At 43.8% G+C, this 16470-nt stretch overlaps 1 protein-coding gene across 1 annotated transcript in view; it reads right to left on the bottom strand.

The window, feature by feature from the left end:
• Window positions 1-16470, bottom strand: part of LOC139420769 (protein Aster-B-like) — a 98561-nt gene that overhangs the window by 37651 nt on the left and 44440 nt on the right. The window contains exons 3-4 of the mRNA XM_071170998.1: window positions 2232-2472; window positions 40-60 (exon numbers count right to left, since the gene is read on the bottom strand). Coding sequence (XP_071027099.1) covers window positions 40-60; window positions 2232-2472 — 262 coding nt within the window. The remainder of the gene's footprint in view (window positions 1-39; window positions 61-2231; window positions 2473-16470) is intronic.

Below are 16470 nucleotides of genomic sequence, written 5' to 3'. Positions count from 1 at the left end.
GAGGGAGGAGAAAAACCAGAAAAAGAGAGCGATGCTTACTTTGGAAAGTCGCTTGTGAGACTAGCATGCATGAGAAGAAGAACAAAGAAAATCAGAAAACAAAAAGAGCAAATATAAGGAACTAAAACAGTTCAAGTGACAGACTTGGCTTGTGGGGGGTTTTATGATTGTTCAGGTGGTGAAGAAATGTAGCAACCACGTCTCAAAAGTAAACATGGCAAACAAAAGCAGTGACGGACAGTCAACTCCTGAGAGTGGAAGTAAGGCAACATCAGCATGGAATGGGATATGAAAAAGGTTGAGAAGAACATTAGTATGATATACAGTGCATTGGGGAAGTATTCAGACCCCTTCACTTTTTCCACATTGTTACGTTAGCGATTTAAAGTCCCCCGTCCCCCCCTCAATCTACACACAATACTCCATAATGACAGAGCAAAAACAAGTTGACATTTTTGCAAATGTTTTAAAAATAGAAAACTTATCACATTTACAAAAGTATTCAGACCATTTACTCAGTACTTTGTTGAAGGACAATTGGAAGCGATTACAGCCTCGAGTCTTCTTGGGTATGACACTAAAAGCTTGGCACACCTGTATTTGGGGAGTTTCTCCCATTCTTCTCTGCAGATCCTCAAGCTCTGTCAGGTTGGATGAGGAGCATTGCTGCACAGCTATTTTCAGGTCTCCCCAGAGATGATCGATCGGGTTGAAGTCCGGGCTCTGGCAGGGCCCCTCAAGGACATTCAGAGACTTGTCCTGAAGCCACTCCCGCGCTGTCTTGGTTGTGTGCTTAGTGTCGTTGTCCTGTTGGAAGGTGAACCTCCGCCCCATGCGGAGGTGCTGAGCACTCTGGAGAGGGTTTTCATCAAGGATCTCTCTGTACTTTGCTCCGTTCATCTTTCCCCTGACTAGATTCCCAGTCCCTGCCGCTGAAAAACATCCCTACAGCATGATGCTGCCATCACCATGCTTCAATGAAGGGATGGTCCCAGGTTACCCCCAGACGTGACATGCTTTTTGGCAAACTCCAAGCGGGCTGTCGTGCCTTTTACTGAGGAGTGTCTTCCGTCTGGCCACTCTACAATAAAGGCTTGATTAGTGGAGTGCTGCAGAGATGGTTGTCCCTCTGGAAGGTTCTCCCATCTCTACAGAGGAACTCTGGAGCTCTGTCAGAGTGACCATCAGATTCTTGGTCACCTCCCATACCAAGGCCCTTCTCCCCCGATTGCTCAGTTTGGGTGGGTGGCCAGCTCTAGGAGGTGTGTTGGTGGTTCCAAACTTCTACCATTTAAGAATGATGGAGGCCACTGTGTTCTTGGGGACCTCTCAATGCTGCAGACATTTTTTGGTACCCTTCCCAAGATCTGTTCCGACACAATCCTGTCTCAGAGCTCTACGGACAATTCCTTCGACCTCATGGCTTGGTTTTTGCTCTGACATGCACTGTCAACTCAGGTGTGTGCCTTTCCAAATCATGTCCAATCAATTGAATTACCACAGGTGGAATCCAATCAAGATGTAGAAACATCTCAAGGATGATCAATAGAACCAGGGTGCACCTGAGCTCAATTTTGAGTCTCATAGCAAACGGTCTGAATACTTATGCAAAGGTATTTCTGTCTAAAAATCTGTTTTCGCTTTGTCATTATGGGCTATTGTGTGTAGATTGATGAGGAAAATGTTTTATTTAATCCATTTTAGAATAAGGCTGTAATACTCTCCGAATGTACTCTACTTGAGTATACTTGAGTACTTGACAAAGATGCATGTTTTCAAAATCCACTACCGAATGGAAGATATTTTTTTTTACAGATGGACCTTGTCAATTTCATTCTGACAACCCGCATTGGAGTATATTCTACAGTAAATGATTTCAATTGGGAGAAAGTAATCAATTATACCATTTGTACAACGATTGCTTCTTTTGTTGTGAGAGTGTGGACTAGAGAGGCTAGAGATGTCATGTGACGCCTATGTGTTTGTATCATACTTGCACCTGGGTCCAGACCAGGGCAGGATGGTTTCTCTAATTACCAAAGAAGTTAAACTAAGTTAGGGCAACAGGTCTGAGATAGAGGGAAACACTCCTGGAATGTGTGTGTTACCTTAACCTTTGAATCAATTGAGCGTGTTATTACATACATTTTCTCCACCAATACACCATTGTGTTTTGGCCCATGAATGTGTGTTTCATCCAGTGTGTGTTTGGTCCAGGCACACATTCTCACCTTGGAGTTCTTGCCCCCGTGGCTGCGTGTGGTGGAGTGTACCGACTGACTGTAGGTGCGCTGCACCACCTGCTCTATGGTGGAGGGTGACTTGTCCTTGTCAGAGGAGGGGTCCGAGTGGCCCTTCTCCACCATGTTCTCACCACTGGGTTCCAGGCTCTGCTGGGGCGTGGGTGAGCGAGAGCGATGGCGCAGGACGGGCGAGCAAGTGGGCGTGCTCCGGTTCGAATTGCTAGCAGTGCTGTTGGGGAGAGAGAGAAGAAGTGAGTGAGAGAAAATGACTAAATTGACTGCTTAACCTCTGTGATACTCACAGCACTTATGGGCTGAATTCTTGAGATGCAAATGTGTACTAGACATGAATAATGTGCAATTGTTTTTATTTCTTTCAATCTACAAAGACCTTGGAAGTTGAGTTGTTTGACCATCAGACAATTTAAAGAAAGCAACAACCTCCCCAATTACAATAATTTGTTGACTTCCTCCAGTGGAAAAGATTGGTCTTTGATACTACAGAGCACATCGATGAGGCACCGTCTCTGTCCTTGACGAGAGAGGACAATTTTATCGACTAACTGATGTCATATCCAGACCACTAGAGAGTCTCTTCTCTCCAGGGCACTTATTCATAAAGCGTTTCAGAGTAGGACTGATGATCAAGGATCAGTTTGCTTTTTAAATCATAATGAATAAGAGGGGAGACCTGCTCCTAGATCAGCACTCGAAGATATTGTATGAACACGGTTCCAGACCTTCAGGTTTAGGGTCTGGCAGATTCAGTGTACTTCATTTGACATCAGGCAACTAAGGCTCTTTTGGCCATGTTGGTCTAGCTCAGTGAAGAGAACACTAACTTCCCTGCCCTAAACTCTCCCCTGGCCCATTTCACTAAGACTGAATTTGTCTTGCTAGGTGACCTAAACTGTGACATAAACCATCTGACCAAGTCCTAAAGCAATGGATTATTATCAGATTATTACCAATCCCACAAGGTATGACTTCAAACAAGCAGAAAATGCTACTCTTCTTGATGTTATCCTCACAAATAATCCTGATAGGTATCAGTCTTGTGATTTCTGTAATGACCTTAGTGATCAATGTTTTACAGCCTGTGTTCGCAATGGCTGCTCAGTGAAACGACCAGTTGTCATAGACGCTTCCTAAAAAACGTGAATGAGCAAGACTTCCTTCATGAACTGGACTCTCTGTAAAATGGTATCGAATCAGCTTGATCCCCTCTGTCAAAGACACTTGGATCTTCTTCTTTGATATTTTCAGTGGCCCCATAAAGAAAATGATAATTAAAAAGAGATTCAGCCCCTGGTTCGACCGTGATCTTGCAGAGTTACTCCACCTCAATAATTGCATTTGGCGAAAGGCTCGGCACACACATACTCAGGCTGACTGGCTCTCGTTCAGGCAAATGAGAAATAAGTGCACTTGGGCTATATGGAAGGCCAGAGTTAGTTACTTTAAGGAGCAGTTCTCTCTCTGTAGGTCTAACCCCAAGGAGTTATGGAAAACAGGTAAAGACCTGGAGAATAAACCCTCCTCCTCACAGCTGCACATGTCCCTTAAAGTTGATGATGTGGTTGTCAGCCATGTGCTTCTTGTCAGTAACATCTTTAATCCCCACTTCATTAAGTCAGGATTCCTATTTGACTCAACCATGCCTCCTTGTCTGTCCAACATTTCCTCATCTCGCAACCCTTCTAATGCGACTATCCCGATGCTTCTCCCTGTTTTCCCCCTGCCCCGCTACAAAGTTTCTCCCTGCAGGAAGTTACTGAGTCTGAGGTGCTAAAGGAGCTCCTGAAACTTGACCCCCAAAAACATCTGGTTCAGATGGTTTAGACCCTTTCTTCTTTAAGGTTGATGCCCCTGTCATTGCTAAGCCTATCGCTGACCTTTTTATGCAGATGATACAGTCTTATACTCAGCTGGCCCCTCCCCGGATTTTGTGTTAAATGCTCATCCTCCACATACAACACCCGTATGCGACTGGAACGAGCTGCAACAAACACTCAAACTGGACAGTTTTATCCCAATCTCCTTATTCAAAGTCTCAATCATGGACACTCTTATTGACAGTTGCTGTTGCTTTGTGTGATGTATTGTTGTCTCTACCTTCTTGTCCTTTGTGCTGTTGTCTGTGCCCAATAATGTTTGTACCATATTTTGTGCTGCTACCATGTTGTTGTCATGTTGCTAACATGCTGTGTTGTCATGTGTTGCTGCCTTGCTATGTTGTTGTCTTAGGTCTCTCTTTATGTAGTGTTGTCTCTCTTGTCGTGATGTGTGTTTTGCCTTATATTTATTTATTTTTATTTTGAATCCCAGCCCCTGTCCCCACGGGAGGCATTTTGCCTTTTGGTAGGCCGTCATTGTAAATAAGAATTTGTTCTTAACTGACTTGCCTAGTTAAATAAAGGTTAAATAAAAATTGTAAATACTTCACTAAACCCTCTTCATGGTTGCTGAGAGAACAGCTGCTCTGCTGCATCAGCTGCTTTGGCGCCTCATCTCACCCTCTCTCCTTCTCTGTCTCCATCCCTCTCTCTCTCGATCCCTCTCTCTGTCTCCATCCCTCTCTCTCTGTCTCCATCCCTCTCTCTGTCTCCATCCCTCTCTGTCTCCATCCCTCTCTGTCTCCATCCCTCTCTCTGTCTCCATCCCTCTCTCTCTCCATCCCTCTCTCTCTCCATCCCTCTCTCTCTCCATCCCTCTCTCTCTCCATCCCTCTCTCTCGCTCTCTCCATCCCTGTATGCTCTCTCCATCCCTGTATGTATATGTGTGTGTGTGTGTGTGTGTGTGTGTGTGTGTGTGTATATGTATATGTGTATATATATATATATACAGTGCCTTGCGAAAGTATTCGGCCCCCTTGAACTTTGCAACCTTTTGCCACATTTCAGGCTTCAAACATAAAGATATAAAACTGTATTTTTTTGTGAAGAATCAACAACAAGTGGGACACAATCATGAAGTGGAACGACATTTATTGGATATTTCTAACTTTTTTAACAAATCAAAAACTGAAAAATTGGGCGTGCAAAATTATTCAGCCCCCTTAAGTTAATACTTTGTAGCGCCACCTTTTGCTGCGATTACAGCTGTAAGTCTCTATCAGTTTTGCACATCGAGAGACTGAATTTTTTCCCATTCCTCCTTGCAAAACAGCTCGAGCTCAGTGAGGTTGGATGGAGAGCATTTGTGAACAGCAGTTTTCAGTTCTTTCCACAGATTCTCGATTGGATTCAGGTCTGGACTTTGACTTGGCCATTCTAACACCTGGATATGTTTATTTTTGAACCATTCCATTGTAGATTTTGCTTTATGTTTTGGATCATTGTCTTGTTGGAAGACAAATCTCCGTCCCAGTCTCAGGTCTTTTGCAGACTCCATCAGGTTTTCTTCCAGAATGGTCCTGTATTTGGCTCCATCCATCTTCCCATCAATTTTAACCATCTTCCCTGTCCCTGCTGAAGAAAAGCAGGCCCAAACCAGGATGCTGCCACCACCATGTTTGACAGTGGGGATGGTGTTTTCAGCTGTGTTGCTTTTACGCCAAACATAACGTTTTGCATTGTTGCCAAAAAGTTCAATTTTGGTTTCATCTGACCAGAGCACCTTCTTCCACATGTTTGGTGTGTCTCCCAGGTGGCTTGTGGCAAACTTTAAACAACACTTTTTATGGATATCTTTAAGAAATGGCTTTCTTCTTGCCACTCTTCCATAAAGGCCAGATTTGTGCAATATACGACTGATTGTTGTCCTATGGACAGAGTCTCCCACCTCAGCTGTAGATCTCTGCAGTTCATCCAGTGATCATGGGCCTCTTGGCTGCATCTCTGATCAGTCTTCTCCTTGTATGAGCTAAAAGTTTAGAGGGACGGCCAGGTCTTGGTAGATTTGCAGTGGTCTGATACTATTATCGCTTGCACAGTGCTCCTTGGGATGTTTAAAGCTTGGGAAATATTTTTGTATCCAAATCCGGCTTTAAACTTCTTCACAACAGTATCTCGGACCTGCCTGGTGTGTTCCTTGTTCTTCATGATGCTCTCTGCGCTTTTAACGGACCTCTGAGACTATCACAGTGCAGGTGCATTTATACGGAGACTTGATTACACACAGGTGGATTGTATTTATCATCATTAGTCATTTAGGTCAACATTGGATCATTCAGAGATCCTCATTGAACTTCTGGAGAGAGTTTGCTGCACTGAAAGTAAAGGGGCTGAATAATTTTGCACGCCCAATTTTTCAGTTTTTGATGTGTTAAAAAAGTTTGAAATATCCAATAAATGTCGTTCCACTTCATGATTGTGTCCCACTTGTTGTTGATTCTTCACAAAAAAATACAGTGTCCTGCCACCCCCTTTCACACACACTTTTTAAAAAATTCCTCGCTCCTTCCCTCCCTCTCTCTTCCTCCACAGTTGCAGACTGTATTATTGAAGCAGAGTGTGTGTGTCTGTGTGTCAGGCAGAAAAAGTGAACAGATTCCAACAAACGAGAGAGGGAGGGCATAGGATACCCTCTCGGGTATACTGTCTGGTACAATACGGAAGATTATATTGAAATTGAACTATTGAGACGCATTACTTTGACGCTCTCTTTCAATTGCTGTCATTGCACACAACGCTTTAGTGATACCACCTAATTCACTCCCTAAATCTAACTTGTATTCAGTAGATTACAGCCATGGACAACATTACAGGCATACACATGGGCACGCACACATGCCCAGAGCTCAGCTGAGGTTCTTGTTGTGTCTCGCCCAACTCCAGCAGGTGAGAGTAGAATTATGAAACAGCACCCACCTGGTTGAAAGTGATTGAAAAAAGCCTGGTGTGTGTGTTGCCATAAAGAAGGGATGGTGGGAAGATCAGTGTAGAGCAGGGCTGTTCAATTCCGGTCCTGGAGGGCCAAAACAATTCTATTTTTTCTTTCTACCTGATAGTAAATTAGGATCATAAGAGAAAACCAGGAAGTGTTTTGGCCGACATTGAACAGCCCTGTTGTAGAGTAACTAACAGTCTCATCTATCATTTCATGACTCTATACATCCTCATCTGGTCTATTCCAGACTACACACAGGAAACTGGCTTGATACACCATACCGGGATGCTTATTATAGCTGGGTAGGAGGATAAGGAGGTGTGTGTGCATGTGTGTGTGTGTGTGTGTGTGTGTGTGTGTGTGTGTATATGTGTATATGTGTGTGTGTGTGTGTGTGTGTGTGTGTGTGTGTGTGTGTGTGTGTGTGTGTGTGTGTGTGTGAGGGGCATTACATTACATTCAAGGCATTAGAATGAGCCCGTCCTCCTATATCTCCGCCCATCACTCTTTTCTGATTTGCATTAGTTATACTGTATAGCACACACGCCTATCGAGAAAACAAGTTGCATGAGCCAAAGGAACCCTCTCTGATATCAGTGCTAATAGCAAGTAAAGACCGCGAATATGTCTCAAACGGCTCCCTATTCCCTATATAAAGCACTACGTTGTACCAGAGCCCTGTGGGCGCTGGTCATAAGTATTGCACTATAAAGGGAATAGGGAGCCATTTGGCATGCAGCCCATTGAAACCTATACTCATTTACCACTCTGTATCACACAGTAAAGCCATGACCACTGTGAACCACCAGGGTCCTCATCAATGCTCGACATTCACCAGTGTCACCATGTTCTATCATGTCTGTTATACCTTAATATCACGTCTTTACTAATACCCCTGTCTTGTCTTGTGCATCACCTTTGTAGCAGGGTGTTATCGTCTGTAAAAACAGACCTTAGAAACAACAACGTCCTGGCATCCATTAGTTTCCATTAGACATTCCACTCTGTGGCTTGACCGCATTCAGGGACACTTATCCACCGGTGTTGACCCTTCTTTTTCAAGACCTCTGCAATCCGCCCTGGCATGCTGTCAATTAACGTCTGGGCCACATCCTGGCTGACGGCAGCCTATTCTTGCATAATCAATGCTTGGAGTTTGTCAGAATTTGTGGGTTTTTGTTTGTCCACCCGCCTCTTGAGGATTGACCACAAGTTCTCAATGGGATTAAGGTCTGGGGAGTTTCCTGGCCATGGACCCAAAATATCAATGTTTGTTCCCCGAGCCACACACTTACTCACTTTTGCCTTATGGCAAGGTGCTCCATCATGCTGGAAAAGGCATTGCTGGTCACCAAACTGTTCCTGGATGGTTGGGAGAAGTTGCTCTCAGAGGATGTGTTGGTACCATTCTTTATTCATGGCTGTGTTCTTAGGCCAAATTGTGAGTGAGCCCACTCCCTTGGCTGAGAAGCAACCCCACACATGAATGGTCTCAGGATGCTTTACTGTTGGCATGACACAGGACTGATGGTAGCGCTCAACTTGCCTTCTCCGGACAAGCTTTTTTCCGGATGCCCCAAACAATCGGAAAGGGGATTCATCAGAGAAAATGACTTTACCCCAGTCCTCAGCAGTCCAATCCCTGTACCTTTTGCAGAATATCAGTCTGTCCCTGATGTTTTTTCCTGGAGATGTATGCAAATTGCCATCATACAAACTGAGGCAGCAGACTGGGTGAAAATGTATATTTGCGTCATTCTCTTGGCCATGACTGTACTTCAATTTCTGAGCTCTAATTTCAAGTAGGCTACTTTCACACCCCTTGTATTGTTTAAAATTGCAGGTGTAACATGGAAACCAAAATGTAATTTGTCAAGTTATTTCATGACTAGATCATATTGTGAGGAAGCCACTAGGTTTGTCTGGGCTCTAACGAGACCCTGCTGTAAATCAAGCAGACAACAACAGACGATCAACATTCATTCGCTAGAGATATTCGATCCAATGTGGATCCAGGCGTAACTGTCATCACGGCGTAATGAACGAGACACCAAAATATTCTGGACATTCCTCTATCGCCATTTTTTTCCCAGCACTTGGGCGGTTGTTTTAAACGCCAGCTCTTTGCCACTTGACCGTCATTCACAAAATTGGATCAGATGACGAGGTGTGAAAATATCACGGCGTAGTTTTAAACAGCTCGACACCAAATGCGTATCCAACAGGTATTATCCATAATTACTGAACAATCACGTTGACAATATCGATTTAGGTTCTAAGTATCTGCTGTAGGTAAGGTAACTCTTTCGGTTAGAGAAGCACTCGATATTGCAACCACATGCATTCGGGGATTTGTGTGCCCATGAGAACTGTTTTCACCCCGTAGCATAAGGAGACACTTCTTAATGTTACGTAGTTACACTGCATTTCTGAGATCTCAATGAAAAAAAAGCACACCCAATCCAGGATTCTCACAGGGTTCAAGTTCAAATGTCTAATTTAACTGATTAATAAATGCGAGGGCCGGAAAGTAGTGTTTTATGTCACACAATTTTTGACAAATCCTGTCAAGACACCATGAGTAAGGGTTAAACATAAGTTTTAAATCAACATGTGAATTTGATGTTCCCCCCTTATATCTTAATTCAAGGACGTTAACAATTTTTGCTGATTATTATCAATGACTTATCAACAGCTGAAACAAGTTATCCAGCATAAGACATCTTCACTGGTACCCTTGTAAATAGAAAGACACATATCCCCCGCCCACATTGTTGCCTTGTGTCAAAGGTCAAACGACACTATCATCCACACAGGTCAAGCTACTCTGCATGAGGTCATACCTCTGGTCTTGAAAACAAGACCCCGTCAGCAGAGGTTACATTTATAATGACGGCACTGAAATGGTGGAAGGATGGTTTATGTTTCGGGTTAACAGAGTCATTATATATAGCTAAGTGTGATGGATCAATTGAGGCATACAAAGACAATGAGTTATCATTCTTAAAACATGTCAAAATGTAGAGGAAATGTGTCAAAACACAGTGATTTTCCATCCAATACATACCGACAAGCCTGGACGCATATGCTACTGATGCATAAATTAAGCTGATATCAATATGGGAAGAGATTCTCTCTCTCTCTCTCTCTCTCATATATATAACAGTTGGCTATTCAAATTATTACCGTGCTACAGAATGGTAAAGCATTCACTTGTGATGATCTCTGGTGAAAACACATCGCCCCTAAAGTCAGACACTTAATCCCAAAGCGCCTGGGCATGCAGGCAAGACATGATGTTATCATTTCCTCAATGAAACCCATATAGCTAATGTACGTTAGCATCTTCACCTTGCACTGTACAGTATACATGAGTAGGAGGGGGGCTAACATGGCTAATTAGCTCATGCTAAGCTAATGCTAATCAACGATGAAAGATTTTTTTAATAATTTTTTTTTGTCATTTTATCAGACACTCTTATTCAGAGAAACTTACAGTAGCGAATGCATATATTTGTATACTTTTTTCATACCGGTCCCCTGTGGGAATCAAACCCAGAACCCTGGCATTTAAAGCACCATGCTCTACAAGCTGAGCTACACGGGACTACCTTGTGTCTTGACGTGCGGGGAATGAAAAACCCATTGCCTCATCATTGCCTTGTCATTCCGCACCACCACACACACACACACACACACACACACACACCACTTCCCAGCCCCACTCAGAGAGAAGAATAAACAATAGAATGACTGATCCGTATTAGCTGTAGCCTTTTGGTGTGGAATGATAAAGCAATAAAGAGACGGTGGGTTTTTCATTCCCAGCACGGCTACAGGCGAGGTAACCAGTCTCCTCCATCATTGGACGCCCCAATTAGAATTAGCATAGATCAAGCTAAGTAGCCCCTTTAGCCCTCCTATTAATTTATACTAGATATTGTAAGGTGAGGATGCTAACATGAATTACCCCCCAAGCAATGATAAGAACTAACCTGGCAGCCATGAAGGACTCAACCCGCCTGATCAACTTCCACCTGCTTCATTCATTAATTCACTCAGCGATCAGCACGAAGAGGAAGAGAGTAGCCGGAGGGGAGAGAGGGGATGGAGAGGGGGCAAACGCCTCCCGTTGCATCACAGACAGAGGGGCCCGTGTGCGGGGTCTCGGTTAGACAGACGACAGCCTAGCCCTCCGATATCACTTGCAACCAGTGGAGCACACCCTAAATCAACACCGTCATGGCCACCCTCTGTCTGTCTCTCTCTCTCTTTTCCTCTCTCTCTCTGTAGAGTGATTCACAGGCACATTCTTTGGCTGCTGCAAAGCCTCTTCCCTCTTCTCCTCTTTCTTCCTTTCTCTCTCTCTATCCTTCCTTGGCTTCCTGTACGCTCTTCCCGTTCTCCCTGCTTCCGTTACATGCCTTTTCCCTGCCTCCCTATCTCTCGCTCTCTCTCCCCCTCTCTTTCTCTATGATGTGGATGATGCTGAGGCTGGGGAGAGATGTCTGCCGATGCTAGCTGCTTTGCATAATGGCTTCTGTTTGTGCAGCGTGGCTTCCGGGGCCAGCCCCTCAATTATTCACGCTGTTCATGAATGGAGCCGTGCAGGCTGACGTCACTTAACCCTCGCTGTCAGCCCATCCCCCTCCCCAAAAACTAACACACACCCACAACAACCCCTCCCTATTCTCCTCTTATTGCCCTCTCCTCCTATCATCCCCCTTGGTCTGTCTTTCACACACGAATGCAAGAACACACACGCACGCATGTGCAAACACAGATCCACACACACACACACACACACACACACACACACACACACACACACACACACACACACACACACACACACACACACACACACACACACACACACACACACACACACACACACACACACACACACACACACACACACACACACACACAACCTTTCTCCTCTCCTTTCTCTCACACATAGACATAGTTTTGCAACATTAAAACCATCAGTTTGCCAATGAAGTCTATCACTGTTGTTATGAGACCAAGAAGGACACAATGATCCTTTGTGTTTTGATACAGAAATGCTTATTTGTGGAAAAGATTATATCAGGCCTCCAGGTTACTAGGCTTCGGTTTGCACAAGGACAGTGGAGGAAAAACAAATATTCTGTTCACTAAGTGCTCAGATATGCCTTAATGTTCAGATTTATCCCATGAGGCATGGGGTTAGGAAAGCTCCAACAGGTTGTGTATCCAAGCACAGAGTCAGTATACATTAGAGGTCGCATTGGAAATAGTACTAGTCCGTAATTAGGTATAGATAGAACCAATGATTTGGTATAGAACCGTAATTAATCTGCAGCATCACACAGTTGAGAGGTCATACTGTATTCACTAGATACCAAATGGAAGAAAATGGACCAAAACACTTCCAGTTGCAAAACGTTTTGTTACGGTGTACACTAATAAATGGTTAACAGGGCACTGCTTAGCTTGTAATATCTTGGCACTGGGAAAGAGTGTGGGCCTAACCAATACAAGAACCACTTAAATCAGGTTTCCATTCAAGTGGTGGAAGGAAGAAAGGAAGGACACCTTTTCATGTTCAGAGGGTCACATCAGGATAACTGAAGACTGACTGTGCATTTAGAAATCCACAGAGAGAGAGAGGGGGTGGGTGGAGAGAGGGTTGGAGGAAGAGAGAGCGAGAGGGAGGAGAGAAAGAGAGAGAGGTAAAGAGAGAGGGAGAGATAGAGAAAGAGTTAGAGAGGGAGAGATAGTGCTAGAGGCAAAGAGAGAGAGAGAGATGAGGAGAAGGTTCTAGCCCCATGTGTCAGCCCTGAGGGGAATTGATGGGCATTTTGACATGACTCCCGCGTTTTCCCTTCCCTTCATCCCTCCATGCCTCTATCCCCTCACCCCACAATCCTCCCCAGCCCAGAAGAAATTAAAGAAGAGAGGGGGAGCCGGTACAAAGTAGGACAACAAACAAACAAGCCTGATAATCCGACTATGAAATGAGACTGACAAGGTTTTCAGAAAGAGGAAGCTGTGACCTTTGGTTGATCTACAGTGCATTCGGAAAGTATTCAGACCCCTTAACTTTTTCCACATTTTCTTACGTTACAGCCTTATTCTAAAATATATTAAATATATTTTTTTCTCATCAATCTACACACAATACCCCATAATGACAAAGCAAAAACCAGGTTTTTAGAAATTTGTGCAAATTTATTAACAATAAAAACTGAAATATACATTTACATATGTTTTCAGGCCCTTTACTCAGTACTACGTTGAAGCACCTTTAGCTGCGATTACAGCCTCGAGGCTTCTTGGGTATGACGATACAAACTTGGCACACCTGTATTTGGGGAGTTACTTCCATTCTTCTCTGCAGATCCTCTCGAGCTCTGTTAGGTTGGATGGGAAGCGTCACTGCAAAGCTATTTTCATGTCTCTCCAGAGACGTTCGTTCGGGTTGAAGTCCGGGCTCTGGCTGGGCCCCTCAAGGACATTCAGAGACTTTTCCCAGTTTTGGAACAACAAGCAAGTGTTGGAACAGGGCCTATAGCCTCAGACACACCAAGGATACTGACTGACGAGAGGTACTTAGCACCTCTGCCCAGAGTTTTGGCAGTAAACTTTTTGATGTTCACAAAGCACAGATCAACTGCCAAACAGCCTTGTTAAAATACTCCAGACCACAAGGTGGCAGTAGCTTCCTTAAGGTATGTTTGGCTTGTGCCTGTTGTAGACATCGACGGGGCTGTAGTGGAGCTGGTCGAGAGTTTCAAGTTCCTTGGTGTCCACATTACCAACAAACTAACATGGTCCAAACACACCAAGAAAGTTGGGAAGAGGGCACGACAACGCCTTCTCCCCCTCAGGAGACTGAAAAGATTTGGCATGGATCCCTAGATCCTCAAAACGTTACACAGCTGCACCTTCGAGAGCATCCTAATCAGTGGCATCACTGCCTGGTATGCCAACTGCTCGGCATCCGACCATAAGGTGCTACAGAGGGTAGTGCGTACGGCCCAGTACATCACGGGGGCCAAGCTTCCTGACATCCAGGACCTATATACTAGGCGGTGTCAGAGGACGACCCAAACAACTGTCAAAGAGTCCAGCCACCCAAGTCATAGACTGTTTACTCTGCTACCGCATGGCACGCGGTACCGGAGGGCCAAGTCTTAGTCCAAAAGGTCCTTAACAGCTTCTACCCCAGAGCCATATGATTTTGTTAAACAAATCAAAATATATTTAACAATTAACAGGGGTGCCTTGTTAAAAGTTAATTTGTAGAATTTCTTTCCATCTTAATGTGTTTGAGCCAATCACTTGTGCTGTGACAAGGTAGGGGTGGTATACAGAAGATAGCCCAACTTGGTAAAAGTTCAAGTTCATATTATGGCAAGAACAGCTCAAATAAGCAAAGAGAAATGACAGTTCATCATTACTTTAAGACATGAAGGTCAGTTTCTTAAAGTGCAGTCGCAAAAAACAATCAAGCGCTATGATGAAACTGGCTCTCATGAGGACCGACCACAGGAAAGTAAGACCCAGAGTTACCTCTGCTGCAGAGGATAAGTTCATTAGAGTTACCAGCCTCAGAAATTCCAGCCAAAATAAATGTTTCACAGAGTTCAAGTAACAGACACATCTCAACATCAACTGTTCAGAGGAAACTGTGGGAATCAGGCCTTCATGTTTTAATTACTACAAAGAAATCACAACTAAAGGACAACAATAATAAGAAGAGACTTGCTTGGGCCAAGAAACATGAGCAATGGACATTAGAAATCAGATTATTTTCCAACCGCCATGTCTTTGTGAGACGCAGAGTAAGTAAACGGATGATCTCCGCATGTGTGGTTCCCACCGTGAAGCATGGAGGAGGAGGTGTGATGTGTGGGTTGCTTTGCTGGTGACACTGTCTGTGATTTATTTAGAATTCAATGCACACTTAACCAGCATGGCTATCACAGCATTTTGCAGCGATAAGCCACCCCATCTGGTTTGCGCTTAGTGGGACTATCATTTGTTTTTCAACAGGACAATGACCCCAACACCCCTCCAGGCTGTGTAAGGGCTATTTGACCAAGAAGGAGAGTGACGGAGTGCTGCATCAGATTACCTGGCCTCCACAATCACCCGACCTAACCCAATTGATATGGTTTGGGATGACCGCAGAGTGAAGGAAAAGCAGCCAACAAGTACTCAGCATTTGTGGGAATGCCTTCAAGACTGTTGAAAAGCATTACAGGTGAAGCTGGTTGAGAGAAAAAAATGTGTATAGACAATTGATTCAATCTTTTTCATTTTTAACATAAAACAACCAATGCATTAAAGACAAATACAAAATACAAATACACAGGAAGATGTTTCCCTGTTCAATTATATGCTATTTGATGTCCATGATATTATTTTATGTGCCCTCAAGAAAACACAAGAATCATTCCCATATCTCTTGGGAGTGTGTATTATTTTTCTCCAGCCTCTTTTCCAACATGATTTCATCCAATGTTGTTGTTTTTGTCAACATATTCATCCACTCCATGAACACTGGCTCACTAAAGCTTTTCCAATGTTTCAGGACCAGCCTTGACACTGACACAATACCTAAACATAATATTTGTAATTCTGTCAAGTGAATCCCTCTTATTTCAGACTTGTCACTCCACGGACAGTCTTGGTGACCTTGGTAAATGGAATCCAAGGCTGTCTCCCATAGTGCACAACTGGGCATTCCCACACATTCCCACAGTCAACACACATCGGTCCTGTGACAAACACATCCTCTGTAACCTTAGGGGAGTGAAATACAATCGATGAGGAATTTTTCTCTTGGCTTCTCTGACATTTTGCCCAATATTTGAAATAATATACAACCATGTCTTTTTATCTCCTTTCACATTGTAAATCCCCTTGCCAGACAATTCTCAAGTTCTCACAGGTGTCATTATTAACCTTTTTGTAACATAAAGAAGCTGATTGTACAGAGCTTGGTAGTGAAAATATACCTTCTACTCTACAACATTGTTGCCTTTTGACATAACGGCACCACCTAGTGTTGACACACAGCTTTCAATTTGCATATATCTCCATACCTCATGAACACAAAGTTGATACTTATTCCCAATTTATTCAAGTGACACACATATACCTAATTATTGTGCAGGTCTCCCAGAGTATGAACCCCTTCTCTTCCCCATTGTCCCCACATGATTGACTGTTTCCTAATAGAAATAGCAGGATTATAACATACAGAAGCATATATTTGTCTATGTGGAGACTCTGGTCCTTGTATGTACTGACAACCATACTGCCATATAATGGCCTGGAATTGGATTGATGCCCTGAATATCTGTATCATTGACTCTTTTTTGGGATAGCATGTGTAACGGC

Source organism: Oncorhynchus clarkii, chromosome 12 (genome assembly GCF_045791955.1).
Source record: "Oncorhynchus clarkii lewisi isolate Uvic-CL-2024 chromosome 12, UVic_Ocla_1.0, whole genome shotgun sequence".
Classification (NCBI taxonomy): domain Eukaryota; kingdom Metazoa; phylum Chordata; class Actinopteri; order Salmoniformes; family Salmonidae; genus Oncorhynchus; species Oncorhynchus clarkii.
The sequence above is the reverse complement of the archived record's forward strand: the minus strand, read 5'-3'. Positions and strand labels throughout refer to the sequence as shown.